The sequence below is a fragment of the Sapajus apella genome, unplaced genomic scaffold, assembly GCF_009761245.1.
Source record: "Sapajus apella isolate SASKATOON/1434 unplaced genomic scaffold, GSC_monkey_1.0 scaffold3, whole genome shotgun sequence".
In the NCBI taxonomy this organism is placed as follows: domain Eukaryota; kingdom Metazoa; phylum Chordata; class Mammalia; order Primates; family Cebidae; genus Sapajus; species Sapajus apella.
Window position 1 is genome coordinate 6,595,737 of NW_022436943.1, and position 22,486 is coordinate 6,618,222.

The 22,486-nt window shown below is 36.8% G+C and overlaps 1 protein-coding gene across 6 annotated transcripts in view; it reads left to right on the forward strand.

The window, feature by feature from the left end:
• RAD54B (RAD54 homolog B) overlaps nucleotides 1-22,486 on the forward strand; it is a 109,507-nt gene that overhangs the window by 56,820 nt on the left and 30,201 nt on the right. For 5 of the 6 annotated variants that reach the window (XM_032248983.1, XM_032249000.1, XM_032248991.1 and 2 more), the window contains 3 exons: nucleotides 10,818-11,012; nucleotides 15,010-15,288; nucleotides 18,760-18,922. In XM_032248983.1, the coding sequence (XP_032104874.1) occupies nucleotides 10,818-11,012; nucleotides 15,010-15,288; nucleotides 18,760-18,922 (637 nt within the window). The remainder of the gene's footprint in view (nucleotides 1-10,817; nucleotides 11,013-15,009; nucleotides 15,289-18,759; nucleotides 18,923-22,486) is intronic. The other variant, XM_032249019.1, reaches the window with a different exon arrangement.

Here is a 22,486-nt window from a genome sequence, read left to right on the forward strand (position 1 = left end):
TTTTAGGGTCTAAGAGTCTAACAGCCATTCTCTTAGACCCTGGAAATATAATAGAGTGTTTTACTTCAGGATGTTTTTGCCAACCTTTTGTTGAAGACATTCTTTTTACCCACTCTTTAGGGTTTCTCTTGGATAACCTAATATAAAACAGAGAAACAAATTTTAACAGTGCAGAAAGATTTTGTCAGTTTTTAATTCAATGCACGGTGACTACTACTGGTAGAAATAATACAAAAAGAAAACTAATTAAAATTGGCTAAAATTGCACACAGCAAATTTTTTTTTTTTTGAGGCAGAGTCTCGCTGTGTCGCCAGGCGCCAGGCTGGAGTGCAGTGGCGCGATCTTGGCCCACTGCAACCTCCACCTCCCCCGTTCAAGCAATTCTCCTGCCTCAGCCTCCTGAGTAGCTGGGACTACAGGCGCGTAGCACCAAGCCCAGCTAATGTTTGTATTTTTAGTAGAGATGGGGTTTCACCATGTTGGCCAGGATGGCTCCATCTCTTTACCTCCCTCATGATCCACCTGCCTTGGCTTCCCAAAGTGCTGGGATTACAGGTGTGAGCCACTGCACCTGGCCAGCAAAATTTTTTAGAATTCAAAAATTTATTGAAGCATTCTGTCTTTTGTTAATGCGAAAAACTCAAAACTTTATCTGGGAAGATCGGGCTTGGTAAAAAAATAAAAGTAATCAACCATGACAGCTACAAATTTATTTAAAAACTGGTAAATTTTCTTTACTAAAACTTGTTGGATTAATACAATCCTGGTAATATTTAACTGTGTAAAATTTGACTCAGTAAACTGTATTTGGTAGAAATTATGGTTATAAAAGAACATGTTCATGAAAGCTTTCACTAATCAATGAAATATGGTACATAAAAAAGTGACTAATGAATCTTTGTTATAAAGTTTACTTGGAAAAAGATTGATCCTGAAGGTAACAGTTCTTTAGCAATGAAAATAAAAATTCATTGCTGAAGAAAACAGGTCTTTAGCAGTGAAAATAAATCAACCGAGCCACTGTCGATTTGTATTTTAATTAAAAAATTTCTTTAGCAATGAAAAAAAAATGTAAATGAGTACAGAATTATATTCTAAAGCAACTCTTAATGAAAATCAATTTTAAGATAAATACATATGTATATGTATATTTATACATATTCTCTTTCACAATTAGTCCCATTTTTAAAATTATGTAGGCCATATGGAGAGAGTGAATAACTCCAAAAGGTAGAAACAAGATTATTGGCAACATGGGATAGTGGAACATAGTCTCCTGTATCTCAACTATTTGTATTACAGAAAATATTGACTAATTTGTTATGTCCCAGAATAACTACCCCTAACAATTATATATATATATATATATATATATATAATTTTTGTGTGTGAGGAGCTTTTCTGGAAAATTCTAAAACTGGATTTAGAATTGGAAAAACTGGAAAATTCTGAAAGAGCTGTACCACTGATAATTTTATATATATATAAATATATATATATATATATTTTTTTTTTTTTTTTGAGACGGAGTTTCACTCTTGTTACTCAGGCTGGAGTGCAATGGTGCGATCTCGGCTCACCGCAACCTCTGCCTCCTGGGTTCAGGTAATTCTCCTGCCTCAAGTAGCTGGCATTACAGGCATGCACCACCATGCCCAGCTAATGTTTTGTATTTTTAGTAGAGACGGGGTTTAGTAGAGTAGGATGGTCTCGATCTCTTGACCTCGTGATCCACCTGCCTCGGCCTCCCAAAGTGCTGGGATTACAGGCTTGAGCCACTGCGCCCGGCAATATATATATATTTTATAATTTATATATATATGTATATATATAAATTTTTTTTTTTTTGAGGAGGAGTTTCACTCTTGTTACCCAGGCTGGAGTGCAATGGTGCAATCTTGGCTCACCGCAACCTCCACTTCCTGGATTCAAGTGATTCTCCTGTCTCAGCTGTGAAAGTAGCTGGTACTACAGGCATGCACCATTATGCCTGGCTAATTTTTGTATTTTTAGTACAGATGGGGTTTCGCCATGTTGGCCAGGGTGGTCTCAAACTCCTGACTTCAGGTAATCCACCTGCCTCAGCCTCCCAAAGTGCTGGGGTTATAGGCATAAGCCACTGCCTGGTTGATAATTGTATTTTAATTAAATATTTTTATAAACATTAAGTCAAAATGTACCTAGAATCAAAATAGCAGTGTTTGAAAAGTATCTTGTTCTGTGAGTATGGTAATGAACAATTCAAAACAGACTCCTCCTCTCAGGACTTTATAAGTTAGTGGGGAAGGCTGACATTAAATACTTTGTTACATAATGAATTATTTAGATAAATGTTGAGGTAATAGGGTGAGTTGATCTAATTTGGCAATTGGAAATTTAAGTTGTACAGAGTAGAAGTTAATTTAGATAAGTGCGTTAGAAGATGACATGTAAAAGTAGCTATGGCTGGAAATAGCATGCTTCCTTCAAGATTACTAAGGCTAATGGATTTTAAGCCAGAGGCATACATTATCAGATTTACATTTAAAAATGGATAACTATAAAAAATGTGGAAAATGATTTTAGAGAATAGAGGTGGCAAAAGAAGATCTCAGTAGACTTGTTGGGAAGCTCCTGCAGCAATACAAAAATTCAGGTAAGAGATGAGTTGAAAAAAGTGGAGGCAACGGAGAAGGGGACAGTACATAGCTTTGAGAACCTTGTAGGGGGCAAGAATTGTCTGGATTTTGTGGTTGATTGTCTGTGGGACTGACAAAGTAGAGAATGTCAAAGATGATTTCCAGTTTTCTGGCTTGAATAAGGACGAAACATGGGGAAACGAAAGGACGAACAATTTTTGGAGAAAATATGTGGACATGATGATTTTGAGATGTTTATGAGACATGTGGACATGTCTGGGAGGCAATTGGATATACAGATCAAGAGTTGTAATCTGGGCTAGAGAAAAAAAGGTTGTTATTACCATTGAAGCCACTGAAGTGGATGGGCTACTTATACTTAGAGAAGTGGTACACAGTGAGAAAACAGGGCCTAGGAGTCAGTTCTGAAGAATGCCAATAAATAAAAGGTAGAAGTATGAACTGGCAAAGATGTTTAAGAAGTATCAAGCAAAGAAGTGAGAGAGAAATTTGAGGTGTGTTAGAGAAGCTACAAAAGTATAGTTCAGTATTTCAAGGAGAAGTAGTCAACATTGTCTAATGCTTTTGAGAACTTTGATTAGGACTAAAAACACAACCTGTGGGTTTATAGACAAAGAGCTCCTAGTGTCCTTTAGCAGGGCAGTTTAGGGGAAGACTGTACTGGAAGCCGGTTTGGAGTAGTTAAGGAGTGACAGAACTTGAAGAAGCAGAGGCGGTGAGGGGTTGGGGTAATTTGGGTACTTGAAGTGGAAACAATGGGGTAGACAACTTCTTATGGTATGAAAATGTCTCTTTCTCTCTTTTTTTTTTTTTTTTTTTTGAGACGGAGTCTTGCTTTGTTGCCTAGGCTGGAGTACGGTGGTGTGAGTCTCAGCTCGATGCAACCTCTGCCTCCAGGGTTCAAGCAATTCTTTTGCTTCAGCCTCCCAAGTAGCTGGAATTACAGACACCCACCACCATGCCCGGCTAATTTTTTTTTTTTTTTTGAGATGGAGTGTCACTCTGTCGCCCAGGCTGGAGTGCTGTGGCGCGATCTCGGCTCACTGCAACTTTCGCCTCCCGGTTTCAAGCAATTCTTCTGCCTCAGCCTCCTGAGTAGCTGGGATTACAGGCACATGCCACCACGCCCAGCTAACTTTTGTATTTTTAGTAGAGACGAGGTTTAACCATGTTCATCAGGCTGGTATTGAACTCCTGACCTTGTGATCCGCCCGCCTTGGCCTCCCAAAGTGCTGGGATTACAAGTGTGAGCCACCGTGCCTGGACTAATTTTTGTATTTTTAGTAGAGACGGGGTTTCACCGTGTTGGCCAAGCTGGTCTTGAACTTCTGACCTTAGGTGATCCACCTGCTTTGGCCTCCCAAAGCGCTGGGATTACAGGTCTGAGCCACCGCACGTGGCCAAAACCTTCTCTTTTTATGTATGTGTTTCTTCCTGCAATACATATTTCTTCCTGAAATATAACACATTATATAATAATCTTGACCTTATTTTTCCATGCTATGTTTTTTTCCCCCATGGTTTACTGTGGAGAAAGGAATTTATTAAGTAGGAAGTCAAAGAGTGACCTTGTTAAAAGCTCTTTGGGAGTCTGAGGCAGACGGTTCTTTTAAGTTCATGAGTCCGAGACCAGCCTGGGCAACATGGTGAAACCCTGTCTCTACCAAAAATACAAAAAAAAAAAAAAAAGAAAAAAAAAATTAGCTGAGCTTGGTGGTGCATGTATGTAGTCCCAGCTACTCAGGATGCTGAGGTGGGAGGATCACTTGAGCCTGGGAGGCCGAGGTTATGGTGAACCAAGATCATACCACTGCACGCCAACCTGGGTGACAGAGTGAGACCCTGTCTTAAAAAAAAAAAAAAAATCAAGTTTTGTTTGGCCCTTTTACTACAGCGTGTCGATGTATTGATTTAGAGTATAATTGTGTTGATTAATGACAGGGATATGTTCTGAGAAATGGATTGCTAGGTGATTTCATTGTGTGAACATCATGGAGTGTACTTCTTTAAACCTAGATGGTCTAGCCTACTACACACCTAGGCTATGTGGTATAGCCTATGGTTCTTAGATTTCTACCAACTGAATTAATAAAGACGAATTCACAGAAAAAGTTCATAGAAGCTTTATGATAGTCAAAGCTATCAAAATTAAGCTGAAAACTCAACTACCACTATTCTGTCACTATTCTGTATAATAATAAGGAACCAATTGTTGATACAGGCAACAATTTGGGATAAATCCCAAAGACATTATGCTGAATGGGAGAAATCATTCTTGGAAAGGTTGTATTCTGTATAATTTCATTTATTTGACATTCTCAAAAAGAAAATTATTCATGGAAAACAGGTTCGTAATTGCTGGGGGTTTTGGATAGGGCGAGGGTGTGAGTATAAAGGAATAGCTTGAGGGAGTCTTTTGGGGTGATGGAACAATTCTATATTGTCATTTTGGTGGTGATGGCTCTGTGAATCTATACACATGTTTAAATTTGTAGAGCTGTACACCAAAAAGAAATAGTCTATTTTACTGTATGAAAATTTTAAAAAATATAATAGTTAAAAATAGATAACAGTGATATATTGTGCTAATGTAGGTGTAATGAAGTGGTCACTCTTGGTTGGTGAGAATATCATTGATACAGCCTTTCCTGGAGAAAAATTTGTCAGTCTAAATCAAGAGTCTGAAAATCTTTAAATTTATTGGACTGGTAATTTCTTTTCTTGGACTTTGTCTTCCACATATAACCAGAGATTTACAGATTGAGTATAATATAGCTTTAAAAAAAAAGTCCAGTAATAAGGAACTAATAATATGTAGAAATATATCCACAATAACATATGAAAAGAGGAGAGTAAAAAACTATCCAGTACATTTACAGAGACATTAGAGGCACATTTCCCCCCCCCCAAAAAAGTATCTGAAAAATGATCCCTATACCCTCATTAGGGAAGGAAGATCAGGAAATGGGAGGAGCTGCACTTAAGTCCTGTATCTTATTGGTTCCTGCTCAGGGTTCTAGCAGTCTGAAATTTTTCAGGGACTGATTAGAGTTCATTGGGTCATGCCAGACAGAGCTGACTCAAGCTGGGTATGAATCACTTGTTTTCTCAGAAAAACACCTTGGTGGTTCTGGGTATAACCTACTATTTGAAGATAGCCAAGACTGACTTTCTAAATCCATGAATGCCAGTAATGAAGATATCATTTATCTGAGTTCTAGTAGTGATGATGGATTTTCAGGCTTTTGGGAGATTGATTTACCTGGCTTGGAGATGTACAAGTACTGTTGTTGTTGTTATTTTGCAAACATATGTCTTCCTTTTCTTTCTTCTTTTTTTCTTAGCGAATACCTAGCAGTGTGATGGCTAGTTATAGTAGGTGTATGTTTAACTTTTATTATTTATTTATTTTTTTTATAGCAAAGGTGGGGTGAGCTAGTGGGGTCAGGCAGGCCCAGTGAGGCATAGCCATGGGATTTCTTTTTTTTTTTTTTTTCCTAAAAAAAAAAAGAAGAAAGAAAGAAAATAATAATAATAAAAAAGAAGAATGAAGGAGAGGAAGAAAGAGAAAGAGGAAGAGGGAGACAGAACGGGGGTGTTGCTTTATTGCCCGGGCTAGAATGCAGTCTAAAAATGGGTATGCCTATAATTGTGCTTAATAATAGAGACATGAAAAAAAATGTTTAACTTTTAAAGAGTCTACCAAAATATTTTCCAAACTGGTTGTACTGTTTGACATTACTTCCAGCAGGGTATGATATTTTCACTTGCTCTCTCTCTTTACCAGCACTTACAGTGGTCATTTCTCTAAAAAGTTTTTTTAGTTAATCTAATCAGTGTGTGGTGTTATTTCACTGTTTGTGTGTGTTTGAAACAGCTTTATGGAGATACAATTAACATACCACATGATTCAGTCATGTAAAGTGTCCAATTCATTGTTTTTTAATATATTCAGTTAATGTGCAACCATCAGAACAGCCAGTTGTAGAATATTTTCAATACCTGAGAAACTTTGTACTTTTAGCTACCATCCCCCTACTTCCTAACCCGATCACCCCATCCTTACCCTCCAGCCTAAGCAACAACTAATATGTTTTCTGTGTCTGTAAGATTTCTCTGTTTTAGACATTTTATATGAATGGAATCCTAAAATATATGGTCTTTGTGACTGGCTTCTTTCACTTAGCATAAATGTTTTCAGGGTTCATCCATGTTTTTGCATATATCAGTACTTTATTCATTTTCTTCCTTTTTTTTTTGAGATGGAGTCTCTCTTTGTTACCCAGGCTAGAGTGCAGTGGTGCAATCTTGGCTCACTGCAACCTTCGCCTTTTGGGTTCAAGGTATTCTCCTGCCTCAGCCTCCCAAGTAGCTGGGAGTACAGATACATGCTACCACGCTGGCTAATTTTTTGTATTTTTAGTAGAAATAGGGTTTCATCGTGTTAGCCAGGATGCTCTCGATTTCTTGACATCATGATCTGCCCACCTCGGCCTCCCAAAGTGTTGGGAATGCAGGCATGAGCCACCGAGCCTGTCCACTTTATTCTTTTTCTATGATGGAATTATATTCCATTGTATGCATATGCCACATTTTGTTTATCCATTTGTCAGTTGAATGCACATTTGGGTTGTTCCTACCTCTAGGCTATTATTAATAATCCTGTGAACACTCATGGGCAAGGTTTTTTTTGATGACATACGTTGTATTCTTTTGGGCATATACTTAGAAGTATAATTGCTGTGTCATTTAGTAACTCTTGTTTAATTGTTTGAGCAACTGTCATGCTGGTTGCCAAACTGCTGCACCATTTTACACTCCCACCAGCAGGGTATGATGGTTTTGATTTCTCCATATCCTCATCAGACTTGTTTATTGTCTAACTTTATGATTCCAGCCATCATAATGGTTGTAAAGTGATATTTCAGGTTTTTAATATGTATTTTCTGGATGACTATTGATGTTAAATATCTTCTTATGTGCTTATTGGCTGTTTGTAGATTTCATTTTCTGAATTGTCTGTTTAAGACTTTTGCCCATTTTCTATTGATTTGTTGTCTTATTTTTAAACTACAAGAATTATTAGGCCGGGCGCAGTGGCTCATGCCTGTAATCTCAGCACTTTTGGAGGCCAAGGTGGGTGGATCATTTGAGGTCAGGAGTTTGGGACCGACCTGGCCAACATGGTGAAACCCCGTCTCTATAAAAATACAAAAATTAGCTGAGTGTGGTGTCTGTCGCCTGTAATTCCAGCTATTCAGGAGGCTGAGGTGGGTGAATGGCTTGAGTCTGGGCAACAGAGCAAAACTCTGTCTGAAAAAAAAAAAAGAATAATCATTCTAGATACAAGAGCTTTGTCTTAAACATACGCTGTGAATATTTTACCCCAGCCAGTAGCTTCCCTTTTATTTTCTTTTGTGGTTTTGTTTTGTTCTGTTTTGAGATACGGTCTCACTCTCGCGCCAGACCGGAGTGCAGTGGTATGATCTCAGCTCACTGCAACCTCTGCCTCCTGGGTTCAAGCGATTCTCCTGCCTCAGCCTCCCAAGTAGCTGGGACTACAGGCCCGTGCCACTGCTCCTGGCTAATGTTTGTATTTTTAGTAGAGACAGGGTTTCACCATGTTGACCAGGATGGTCTCGATCTCTTGACCTCATGATCTGCCCGCCTCAGCCTCCCAAAGTGCTAGGATTACAGGTGTGAGCCACTGCAGTCGGCTCCCCTTTTGTTTTCTTAATGGCATCCTTCAAAAAGCAAAAGTTTTATATTCTGGTAAAATTTGATTTATAATTTTTGATTTTTATGTTTTGTGCTTTCATGTTCTAAGAAAGCTTTGCATATCTTGAGTTTACAAATATTTTATCCTGTGTTTTCTGTTAGAATTTTTTTGTTTTAGGTTTTATATTTAGATCTATCATCCATTTTGAATTGAATTTTGTGTATTGGGTGACTTAATGATTGATGTTTATCTTTTCCAAATTGATATCCAGTTGGATTAGCAATGCTGTTGAGAAGACTTTCTTTTCCTCATTGAATTTGATTCCCCACCTTTGTTGAAAATCATTTCGACGTACATGTGTGAGTGGGTCTATTTCTTGCTACTCTTCCAAGTAGTTGGAATGTCTACATGTCTTTTATGGAGGGAGGGGCAGTACCAAACTATTTTGATTATTGCAGCATTATTGTAAATGTCCAACTTTTTTTTTTTTTTAATTGCTTTGGTCACTCTACGTTATTTTCATTTCCATATGAATTTTTAAACCAACTTGTAATTTTACTAAAAGTGTCCTGGGATTTTGATTGGTATTGTGTTGAATATATTGATCATTTTGGGGAAAATTGCTATGTTAACAAAATTGAATGTTCCAATTCATGAACTAGGAGTTGTGCTTATTTTAAGAGCTTTGTTAATTTTTTTTAACAAAGCTTTTTAATTTTAGTATAGAAATCTTGGTTACCTTTTATTAGCTATTTTCCCAAGTATTTCATGTGTCTGTTTTGTTGACTTACTGTGAATGAGATTTAAAAATTTATTTTTGATTATTTCTTGCTAGTCTGTAAGAATTCAGTTTATTTTTGGATATGAACCTCGCATCTTGTGACTCTGCTAAATGTATTATTTTTCTTTATTTTTAGATTCTCTGGGTATTTCTACGTAAATAGTTACATCATCTGTTAATGCTACTGTTTTATTTACTTCTTTCTGAGCTTTATACTTTGTACACTTTTATTGTCTTATTGTAATAGATGAGACTTCCAGGATGATGTTGCATTGATGTGGGCATTCTTGTTTTATTCCTGACATCAGGATATTTCCTTTCTTTTTTCCTATTTAAGTAAATAGCGCATTTTAAAAGGAAAAAAAATGACTTCATTTTGTTTAAATTCTATTGTTTTGATAGTTTCCATGGTTCAAGTGTGTATGTCATAAAAGACATAGTGAAGGACTCTTCAGTGATGGGGAGAATGAGATTTTTCTGTCGTCAGCTAAACCACCTTTTATCCAGCCATTGAAAATCTAGTGTACAAGTTAGTAAGAAGCAGGAAACAACATAATTTTATAAATATTTATTCTCATTTCTACTTTGGTGTTTTATACCTGCACTTTCACCTCTGCGTATATAGCCAAAGAAAATGAAATTGGTATGTTCAAGAGATATCTGCATTCCCATGTTCCCTGCAGTATTTTTTACAGTAGCCAAGATATGAAGTCAACCTAAATGTCCATCAGTGGGTGAATGGATTAAAAACGTCTTAGTATAGATACACAGCAGAACACTACTCAGCCTTAAAAAAGAAGGCAATCCTGTCACTTGTGACAACATGGTAAATCTGGAGGACATTATGCTAAGTGAAATAAGCCAGACACAGAAAGACAATTACTGTGTGATCTCACTTATATGTGGAATTCAAAAAAGTCAAACTCTTAGAAAGTAGAATGACGGTTACCTATAGTTGGATGGGGGGGGCATTGAGGAGATATTGGTCAAAGGATCCAAAATTTCAGTTACAGAGGAGTAAGTTGAAGAAATCTATTGTACAACACGGTGACTATAGTCAATGTATACATGAAAAATGCTAAGAAAGTAGCACTTAAAAAAATGTTCTTACCACAAAAATTATGTGGGGTAATGGATAATGTTAATTAGTTTGATTTAGCCATCCCACAGTGTATACATACATCAAAACAGAATGTTGTGCACCTACATATATATAATTTTTATTTATCAATTAAAATAAGTGAACTAAAATTTTCAGGTTTTACTTTCAGAGAACTCTTCAATCTTTGCTTTTCCTCAACTTGTCATGTCATTAAATCAAGTTTGTCAAAATGTGATTTTAGATATTTTTCTGTGCTATGGACACTGAAATAATGTCTTAATTTTTAGAGTTTTAAAATGTTTACAGTGATTATTATGTTATTCTGTTTCAATGGAGTTTATTTGACTTTGGAACAGTAAGATATTAACAGTCATTGTACTCGTGGTAATATTAACACCTGATACTTGGATTTCTTAGTTTAGACAGTGGTAATATGGGTATGATCAAATATTCTTTCATACTATTTCTTAATCTAATCTAATCTTCTTGTGCCTTTTTTGTTTGAATGACCTTACTACTTAGACATTAAAGTCATTTTTAATAATGTGGATTTTAATTTTATTTTTTTATTGTAGTTCATTCAACTCCTAAAGAAATACCAGTGTCCAAGGACCAAGAGGAAAAATCTGATAGCCTAGTTAAATATTTCAATGTTGTTTGGTGTAAGCCTTCAAAGAAAAAACATAAAAAGTGGGAAGGTGATGCTGTTCTTATTGTAAGAGGAAGGTCATTTACATTAAAGGATTTGGAAGGCAAAGACATTGGAAGAGGTATTGTGATATTACCTGATGTTTATGATTTTGCCTGAAATTAGTATGTATCTCTGGTTACATAATTGAAATATAATTGGGTTTTATAAAGAGATAGAGAAAGTATTCTTTAATGGATGTTCATGCCTCAACTAAGTATGATACATAAAATAATCTCATGAGGCCGGGCGCAGTGGGTCATGTCTGTAATCCCAGCACTTTGGGAGGCTGAGGTGGGTGGATCATGAGGTCAAGAGATTGAGACCATACTAGTCAACATAGTGAAACCCCATCTCTACTAAAAAAATATAAAAATTAGCTGGGTGTGGTGGTGCGCGCCTGTAGTCCCAGCTACCTGGGAGGCTGAGGCAGGAACATTGCTTAAAACTGGAGGCGGAGGTTGCAGTGAGCCGAGCTTCTGCCACTGCAGTCCAGCCTGGTGCCTGGCAACAGAGCGAGACTCTGTCTCAAAAAAAAAAAAAAAAAAAAAAAATCTCATAATGGTTAGTGAGCCTGACAATCTTACAGCTTTTGCTAGCTCATTGAAGCAAATCCTATCCTATGGTTTCATTTTCTCCAAAAATGGTCAGCCAGCTATAAACAGTTATTTTGGTACTTTTCTGAGATTAAACACTAAATTTGACTTGGTATACCTTCTCTGTCTCTTTTTTTTATTGTTGCAGAATGCTAAGTGGTTAAAATTGAAAAATATGTTGATATTAGGAGTTGAATGATCTGTAATTTCAGCACTACTCAATAATGTTTTGAAAAACAGAGCAAGGAGATAATGGTTAGCTCTGACCTAGATTCAAATGTTGAAATTGGAGGTTGCTATTATTTCTGTTACAAAATGTTGCCAGCATAATTTGTACTAATACAAGTTAGCCTACAAATTAAGAATGGCTAACACCAACTACAGTGTCTTTGCATTGCCTCTCAGCTCAATATTAAGTGTGACCTATAATTATAAAATCTGTTCTACATGTTTGTTTGCTTAAAAATATAGTTTATAGTTTTTAATAACTATTATGTTCCAGGCACTATGCAGGAATAAAGACTCAAAGATGATTGTAATTTATAATTTAGTGGAAACAAAGCAAAGTAATTGATGATTAGGAAACAATAATATAGTTGTTTCAATGAGAATTTTTACCAAATGCAGTGGGAGCATAAAAGAACCATTTAATCTGCCCAGGAGGCTAGGGGTAAGCTTCATAGGAGTTACCGTTTAAGGTACTATTTGAAGGATGAATAGTTTTGGAAGTTATAGGAAAGGGCCATGTGCAAGAGAGAATAGCATATGCAAAGGCACAAAAGCATGAGGGAATTCAAACTAGTACAGTGCTTCAGGAATATAGTGTGTGAAAGGCCGTGACAGTGTTAGAGTTGAAGCAAACTAAATTATCTACAATAGGATGATTTATTATAAAAATATGGAGTAAACTGTGTATAGTGATTAGAGGAATTAAAAAGAAAAATATATAGTGCACATATAGTTGTTGGTTAAGGTAGATTGGGGCTAGATTTTTGGAGAATTTGTTCATGCAGTGGTATTGCCTCTTTAGTGAAATTCTAAAGCCAGTGAGAGAGGAAAAATTATCACAATTACTTTGGAATGTCTTTTACCCCTAAGGTATAGTATGCATGGTTTTGCATATGTGTAGTTTATAATAAAATGATCTTACAGTTGCAAGTAACAAAAAATGAAAATTCAGCTTAAACTGGTGGGTTTTTACCTTGACCATGCCAGTAGAATCACCTGAGGTGCTTTTAAGGGTGTAGTGGCTCACACCTGTAATCTCAACGCTTTTGGAAGCAGAGCGGGGAGGACTGATTGAGGCCAAAAGTTCGAGGCAACCTAGCAAGACCTTGTCTACACAAAAAATAAAAAAATTAACCAGGCATGGTGGCATGCATCTATAGTTCTAGCTACTTGGGTGACTGAGGCAGGAAGATTGCTTGAACCCAGGAGATCAAGGCTGCAGTGAGCCTTGATCATGCCACTGCACTCCAGCCTGGGCTGGAGAGACCCTGCCTCTGGTGGAAAAAAAAAAGAAAAAAAAGATGAAAAGACAAGCTGATGCCCAGACTGTGATCTTTATTTTAGGCTCTGATTTATTTTGCCTGGGTGGTAGGGACAGGGACTGAACATAGGTATATTTTAGGGTTTTCAAAATGAAAATATCCAAATATAGGACTTGGTTGCTTAATTATTATATTAATAAATGTATTAACCTGAAGTTAATTTGGCAAGTTACTGCCTATAATCTAAGGAGTTTTTCTTTTAAATAAGTAGGATATACAATATGTAAATTTGTTAATGTAAAGATAGAGGTGCTAAGAAAACCGAACGTTGGAACGCTAAAATTGCTGATAGCTTGTGATAATGCATCAGGCTCGGTTGGCCTTCATTGCATAATACCTAGCCAAAAAAAAAAAAAAAAAAAAACAAAAACCACAAAAAAACCAAAAAACAGTATAAGAAACAAAGTGTAAGAGTTAAAAGAAAATCTTCTAGCAACTGAGATATTTGAAAGAGTCATCTTTGGATCAAGATCATCTATGGATCTAAATAAAATGAGAGATCTTGGAATTAGAGCTACTTTAAAGGTGCCTCAAAGTTAAAAGGTTATTCTTGTCTCCCGTTTCTATGTAAAACTGAGATTAACAGTAATTGCAGTTTTTTTTTTAGACGGAGTCTTGCACTGTTGCTAGGCTGGAGTGCAGTGGTGCGATCTCGGCTCACTGTAACTTCTGCCTCCTGGGTTCGAGCTATTCCCCTGCCTCACCCTCCCCAGTAGCTGGGACTGCAGGCATGCGCCACCACGCCCAGCTAATTTTTTGTATTTTAGTAGAGATGGGATTTTACCATGTTGGCCAGGATGGTCTCTATCTCCTGGCTTTGTGATCCGCCCGCCTTGGCCTCCCAAAGTGCTGGGGTTGCAAGCGTGAACCACTGCGCCTGGCCAACAGTAATTGGATTTTATGTGAGGATAAAACTATAATCTTTATTAATTTGGATAAGTCAAGACCAGTACTGAATTGGGATGGAGTGATGGGTCTTTGACATTGAGCTAAGTAATTTCTTCCTTTATCAGAGCATGAAAATTAAAAAGTATTCCACCATAAATAATTTAGGACTATATATTAAATACAGATTGGCACAGATGATAAATTTTAGGCCAGTTTCAGTAGAGAAAATTTTAGTAATTTTCAACTACTTGAAAAGGGTCGTCATACTTTCTAAAATGTGACTGTCTTTTATTATTATTTTTAGAGACTTAAAAGTTTTTGGTATACAGAGCTCCTGCCCTTAATAAATAGCTTAATGCATTTAATAGACAAGTATAGAAGTCTAAAATTCCATCTGTGTGGTTAGTGAACTCATTTTAAGCAGACTGTGACTGACTTATTCACATTTATATTTCACCAGTACCTTATACACAGCAACCCTTAATATATGTTCATCAAATTATCAAGCAAGCTTAATATTACAAAATATCCCATGTTTTGTTAAAGAGTTAGAACTTGGAATATCTATGACTTCTTGCTGTATTTTAGCTTTGCTATCTTATGTGGAACAGTCAGAAATAGTTGTGGTAGCAGTTGCTTTTATTGCTAGTTATCCTTCACATTTCTAGCTGTTTCTAAGTGAAAATAGAGGTGCCATGGTGTTTCTGTAGTTTATTTACAAGAAAGGAGAATACATATAACCTATCAAACTATTTTTTTGGCTCAATTTTTCCAGACAAGAGATTGCAAAACTATAGAGTACAATAATCTATATTTTCAGTAGTAAAAAAATTCTTGCTTTCTCTAAAGCACGGCTAATCTTACAGCTGTATTATTTCTTTTTATTTTTAGTGTTTTTTTTTTTTTAACCAAAATGTTAAAATTATGCTTTCATTTTGGCTACTGCATTATACAAGACTATTTACATTCAAAGCACAGTTTTCCTGTACAGTTATGGGAAGGTGACTTAGACTGTCAATTAATTTTTTTCTTTCTTAACTTAAAGGCATTGGTTATAAATTCAAAGAGCTTGAAAAGATTGAAGAGGGCCAAACACTGATGATTTGTGGAAAAGAAATAGAAGTCATGGGTGTCATCTCTCCAGATGACTTCAGCAGTGGCAGGTGTTTTCAGCTTGGAGGACGAAGTACTGCTACCTCTTGTTCTCTGGCTGCCAGGAAATGTTTCTCTAACCCTTTCAAAAGTGTTTGTAAACCAAGTTCAAAGGAAAATAGACAGAATGATTTCCAAAATTGCAAACCACGTCATGACCCATATATGCCAAGTAAGATTTTAAAAATAATTTGAATTTTCTGTTTTTACTGTCAAAGGATTTTGTGTGTGTGTGAATTTGAAGTTTAAATTTTGCTTTAAAAGTTTTAGGTGAAAGTATACATTATTCATGATATCTATAATCTGACATAAGGGATAATATTGAAATCAAATAACAGTATAGTTTGGGAATTATTTCATATGTAAATGAATAATACCAAGACTATAGTAATAAAAATACTGTACATGTTTTGAAGGAAACATATCTAAATTGTATGTATATACATACACATACATGTGTATAATTTTGAATAAAATCTGACTTTTTAGTAAGGAGAGAAATTTGTGAATCTGGACTATGATTATACTAGTTTCAGGACTGTATGCCTTGATCACAGGCATTAGTGTATAAAAATAATAGTAAGATGTCATACAAAGTCCATATTTTTCTAGTGAAAGTTCCAGTCAATCAGTTAATTTTCACACTGATGAATCCAATTTTAAAAATTACATTAAAAAAAAGAAACATAGCTTTTATCTGATTGTTCTTTTATTTGACTGTTCATTCAGCAGGTATTTCTTGATTGCCTTTTATGTGTTGGGCCTATAAGTAAAACTGTCATCACAGAGCTTCTCATTTGGTGAGGGGAAGGACAAGTAATCTGAATGAAAGTATAGTACAGTAGATGTAAAAGTTGAGAGATAGAGGTGACTTCTTTCCTAGCAACAGCAAGATAAAAGTATATAAAGTAATACTTATTTTTCCCCATTGCAAGTATTATGGAAACGTAAGTTTTGAAGTAAAGAGGGCTTTGAGATCGTTTAGGCTCTTCACTTTGCATTTGAGGAAATTGAGGCCCAAGAAAGTGAACCAGCTTACCTAAATATAAATAATCAATGGCATTATTGGGACAAAACCCCACAATTAAAAATTCCTAGTTCTATATTAACTTATCCCAAAGACTTACTTGAAATATAGGGAGTGGAGGCTGATGCAGCTGAATTTTCTCTTTTTGTCCAAATATTTTGTCTCTTGCACCAGCTCTTTTCACAATCTCTCTACCCTTTATTCTCCTTTTTCTTTGCACTTTTCCCGTTATACAATAGAAGGCTGTGAAGAACTGAAAAGAATACTGTGCTTATTCAAAGATCTGAGTTAGAATCATGGTTTTGCCACTAACTAGTTCTTTGACCTCTTGGGGGTAGTCACTGATCTTCCTAATGTTTTGCCTACTCCTGGGTAAAACGTGGGTCCTAATACTCTTTTTCAGTAAATACTTGCTGAGTGAGTGAATGAAACATTTTAGTGGCATTTATGTGTTGTGTATATGTGTATGTAAATGTATATATATCTGTGTACATGTGAATTATATTTGTGTGTGTGTGTATAAAAGCACTTTGGGTAAATAGTAAGTGGTTAATTATGCTCATGTATTTATCTTATCATGCCAAGTATAGAATTAGGTTTGTAGACTTAAAACTAATGCCTGAGGCCGGGCTCAGTGGCTCAAGCCTGTAATCCCAGCACTTTGGGAGGCCAAGGTGGGTGAATCATGAAGTCAGGGGTTTAAGAACAGCCTGGCCAACATGGTGAAACCCTGTCTCTACTAAAAATACAAAAATTAGCTGGGCATGGTGGCATATGCCTGTAATCCCAGCTGCTCGGGAGGCTGAGGCAGGAGAATTGCTTGTACTGGGACCCAGGAGGCAGAGGTTGCAGTGCGCCAAATCTGAGCCACTGCACTCCAGCCTGGGCTACAAAGTAAGACTCTGTCTCAAAAACAAAAACAAAAACAAAAAAACCCTAATGTCTGATGTTAATTTTAAACAATTATCTTCATCACTGCAAAGATAAAGAAACATCTTAAAGTTTCGGCTAGTGTTCTATTACTTTGACTGTTTTCTCTTTCTTGAAGATGGGCCTTTTATTAGGTGATTTATAATCCTACAATCCTTTTTGCTTGGGCAGTATGTGATTTTTCACCTCTTCTCTTTTTCCTTGTTGTCCTTTTTAAAAGATAGAAAAATAATGGGGCCATTTCTTGATTGGAAATCCCCAAGGAGTACACTCTTACTTTGCTATGGTAATTTAGAGAAAAGCCAAGGACTAAATTTCCCAATTTTACCTCATAGTCCTCTACCTAACAAGAATTGACCTCAAAGATGACAGTTCCTTTCAGTTACTCAGAAACCTAGGAAGATCCACAGAAAACTTATCCTCTGGGTAATTGTTAATGGTAAACATGACCGAACTTTTATTCTTGTGACAATATAGCTCCACACTGATGAATATTTACACAATCTACTGGAATCTATTTCTTTTTATCTCCTCTTCTCATCTACTTATTCTTCTCTTCTTTCTTTTTAGTTTTTTATCAATTTCAATTTTTATAAACATGATATAGACATGCAAATATATCCCCCAAATAATTTTGGTGGGTTTATTATCTAATTTCAGATTTATCAATTGAGACCTGCCTTCTAGTGATATTTAATTTTGCCTTTTTGGGTGATATTTTAGTAAATCTTTTAAATTGTGTTAGCATATTTTTGAAGAATTACATTGTTATTCTATCATGACTTCATGCTGCTTTAAAGAGGCTCATGAAGCCAAGCGAGGTGGCTCAGACCTGTAATCCTAGCAATTTGAGAGGCTGAGGTGGGCAGATCACTTGAGGACAAGAGTTCGTGACCAGCCTGGCCAACATGGTGAAACCCCACCTCCACTAAAAATACAAAAATTAGCCAGCTGTGGTGGCGCGAACCTGTAATCCCAGCTACTTGTGAGGCTGAGGCACGAGAATAGTTTGAACCTGGGAGGCGGAGGTGGCAGTGAGCCGAGATCGCACCACTGCACTCCAGCCTGGGCGACAGAGTGAGCCTCTGTCTCAAAAAAAAAAGTTTATGAACTCGACATTCATGAATATAGTAATTAACTTCAAGCAAATAATGGTGGCTAAGTCAATGAAAAATGTGTCATTTTTTCTCAGTTGCAGTTAATAGGAGTAATGGTCATTGTTAGTGTGTATAGGACTGAACAGATAGAAAGCCTGTATGTTAAATTTGGGGAGGCTTTTCAGATGAGAAGCTGTGAACATTGGCAGATGCATCTTGGCAAAATTCCAATCTGTGCTTTCAGTTGAAAATAGTTCTCTGCTCTGAATAGTGAACTATTGAATGTTGCGGCTTACTGAATTCTTTACTAGACAATAGTGAATTTCAGTGCTTTCAAAGCACTTTTAGGTTTATGAAGTTTGGAAGGCTCTTTGGAATTATTTGCATGAAATTGTACATTAGTAAGGCATAAGATTTTCTTTTGAAATTTTGTGCCCTGGGTGACATTACTGTGACTTAATTTTGGATTTTTTTTGCCACAAATGATAGCAAACAGTTATGTCTTAGGGTAATGAAAACAAGATAATGTTGGTTGCTGAAAAAGTGAAATTATAATACATTTATACTTGTACTTTTACCATTTTTTAAGATTCCCTTGTTATGCCACGACCAGATAAGAGTCACCAGTGGGTATTCAATAAGAACTGTTTACCTCTTGTGGATGTAGTGATTGATCCTTACCTTGTTTATCATCTTCGACCACATCAGAAAGAAGGAATCATATTCCTTTATGAATGTGTGATGGGAATGAGGTAGGAAAATAAATCATTTGTTTAGTCTAATCTGAATTTTGATTTAACTTGTAACACAATAATGGTTTTCTAAGAAGTTCGTGATATAATGAGTCTTGAGGGTACACTATGAATTTCAGTTGGTAGGAAAAGTGAATAGTGCTTAATGTGTGTGTTTATTCCAAAAGTAGGTCCTGATAGATGCCATGTGCCAGACATACTGCTAGGACGTGTGCATACAGGAATCAGAACCATGGTCCTTACTTTTTTTTTTTTTTTTTTTTTTGAGACGGAGTTTCGCTCTTGTTACCCAGGCTGGAGTGCAATGGCGCGATCTCGGCTCACCGCAACCTCCGCCTCCTGGGTTCAAGCAATTCTCCTGCCTCAGCCTCCTGAGTAGCTGGGATTACAGGCACGCGCCACCATGCCCAGCTAATTTTTGTATTTTTAGTAGAGACGGGGTTTCACCATGTTGACCAGGATGGTCTCGAGCTCTTGACCTCGTGATCCACCCGCCTCGGCCTCCCAAAGTGCTGGGATTACAGGCGTAAGCCACCGCGCCCGGCCCTGGTCCTTACTTTTAAGTAGCTTATAAAGTATTTGAGTAAACAGATAAATGCAGTTGAACTTAATATGGTATAATAAAAGCTCACTGCTAGTATGGCAAAGGGTCATGAGAGCAAGCGAAAGAGGTTTTTAATTATGTTTATGATAATTTTTTTTTCTTTTTTGAGATGGAGTCTTGCTATGTTGCCCAGGCTGGAGTGCAGTGGCACTATCTTGGCTCACTACAACCTATGCCTCCCAAGTTCTAGTGATTCTTGTGCCTCACCTTTCTGAGTAGCTGGGGCTATAGGTGTGTTCCACTATGCCTGGATAATTTTTGTATTTTCAGTAGAGATAGGGTTTCACCATGTTGGCCAGGCTGGTCTTGAACTCCTGACCTCAAGTGATCCACCTACCTCAGTCTCCCAAAGTGCTAGGATTACAGGTGTGAGCCACTGTGCCTGGCCTGGTTATGAGAATTTTGGAAAAAGATTTTCTTCTATCTCTCCGTCTGATAAAAAGTTTCTTTTTGTCTTTTGCATTGAGTTTTCTGATGAAAGAATAGTAGTATCTTCTCTTAAAGATACTTTAGAGGACTCACACACACACACACACAAAACAGGAGAAAAAATGAATCAAAGGCCCCTGCTAGCATTTCTTCCAGTCTTTTTTTTTTTTTTGCCTTGTTTTTAAATGCCAAGGCCCTTGATTTTAAAATTTGTCATTTAAAGGTAGTTGGAAATGAAATTCTCCCCAACTCTAAGAACTCCTTGAATGTTTACAAGTTAAGGGAATATTATTATCTTCCAGAAACTGTTAACTAGACTCATATTTTCTCCCAAATCTGCTTTTTCTTTGGAGGGTCTTACCTCAGTTGGTCTGGGAATCATCTTTGATTTCTTCTCTTTCACATTCCGAATCTAGTCAAATCTGAACTTTTAATTATTTTAACCACCTAAATATCATTTGTTTCCTAATCATTTCTGTCATTCCACTGCAGCATCTCTAGTAACCAATGTCATAAAAATATCATATTTTATCTAGACTATTGCAATGGCTTCTAACTTGTATATTTGCTTCTGATGCCTCTCAAATGTATACTTAAAGTCACCTTCTTGAGTTTTCTGAAAAACAGTTCTGAACATGGCATTCCCTTATTAAAAATCAGTCAGAGACTCTCAGAACTTAAAGCAGTGTTTCCCAAAGTGTGATTCCCTACTTCACTGGCAGTGTATGGGACAATTTCAAGGTGGCAAATGGACAAGCCTTTTTAAAAAATTTGAATAGTAGCATATTTAGTTAATTATTAGAAAACTAGGCTAGGCACGGTTGCTCACACCTGTAATCCAGCACTTTCAGAGGCGAAGGCAGGCAGAGCACTTGAGGTCAGGAGTTTAAGACCAACCTGACCAACATGGTGAAATCCGTCTCTACTAAAAATACGAAAACTAGCTGGGTGTTGTGTCAGGCACCTATAATGCCAGCCACTCAGGAGGCTGAGGCAGGAGAATCACTTGAACCCAGGAGGCAGAGGTTGGAGTGAGCCAAGATTGCACCACCACACTCCAGCCGGGGCAACAGAGCAAGACTCCATCTCGAGAAAAAAATAATAGCACATTAAACTTTTGATTTTACAGATAAATTATGCTTATAGTTTTTTTTTTTTTCAAATTTAAGTTAAAATGAGTTGATTTGAAGAAAAATAATAAATAACCTAGTATCACAGATATGGCAAAAAATTGTGATGGTAGTCATGAAATACTGGTGTTGGGGAGATGCTGATCTACAAGATACAGTCTAAACACTATCCTCATCTTTTGTCTTCTACCTACTTTGCTAGCTTCATATTTTTCAGTTCAAGCTCCAACTATATTCAACTGCCTAATTAGTGTAGTAGTTATTTACCCTTTACAATTTTGCTCAAGGTACATCTTCTCCATAAAGGCTTCCTGTTCGCTCCCTTCTTTTTATCATGAAAGGATGAACCTATTCTCTTTGCTATTCACCCTATCTCATTTGGCTGACATTTGGTCCTTTGCTGCCAAGTTATTGACCTAAAACAGCCACCTAAATGGTAGCTGTAATTTATGTTTGTAATTTTTTTCTCTGTACCTTGAAATGGAACACATATATAAAATTGCATATTGCTTCTTAATTTCTACTAAGAAGAAATACAATCAACTAACAAACCACAGTTGACTCTTGAACAACTCAGGAATTAGGGTTGCTGACCCACTGTATAGTCTAAAATCTGCATATAACTTTTGCAGAAACTTAACTAATAAACTACTGTTGACTGGAAGCCTTACTGATAACATAAACACTCAATTTACACATATATAATTTCATATAGTATATAATTTCATATACTATATGTATCATATACTGTATTCTTACAATAAGGTAAGCCAGAGAAAGGAAAGCTCAAAGAAAATCATAATGAAGAGAAAATGTATTTACTATTAAGTAGAAATGGATCATCATAAAGGTCTTCATCCTCATCAACTTCATGTTGAGTAGCCTGAGGAAGAGGAAGGGTTGGCTTGGCTGTCTCAGGAGTGGCAGAAGAGTTGGAGGAGATAGAAGGGAGGCAAGAGAGCAGGCACACTCATTTGTAACATTTATTGAAAAAAATCCATATATAAGTGGACTTTCACAGTTCAAACCCTTGTTCAGTGGGCAACTGTATACTTATGTATTTTTGTAATACCCTTAATTCCCTTGGACTTTGTTAACTTTAAAAATATAAAATACGGGCCGGGCGAGGTGGCTCACGCCTGTAATCCCAGCACTTTGGGAGGCCGAGGCGGGTGGATCACGAGGTCAAGAGCTCGAGACCATCCTGGTCAACATGGTGAAACCCCGCCTCTACTAAAAATACAAAAAATCAGCTGAGCATGGTGGCACATGCCTGTAATCCCAGCTACTCAGGAGGCTGAGGCAGGAGAATTGCCTGAACCCAGGAGGCGGAGGTTGCGGTGAGCCGAGATCGCGCCATTGCACTCCAGCCTGGGCAACAAGAGCGAAACTCCATCTCAA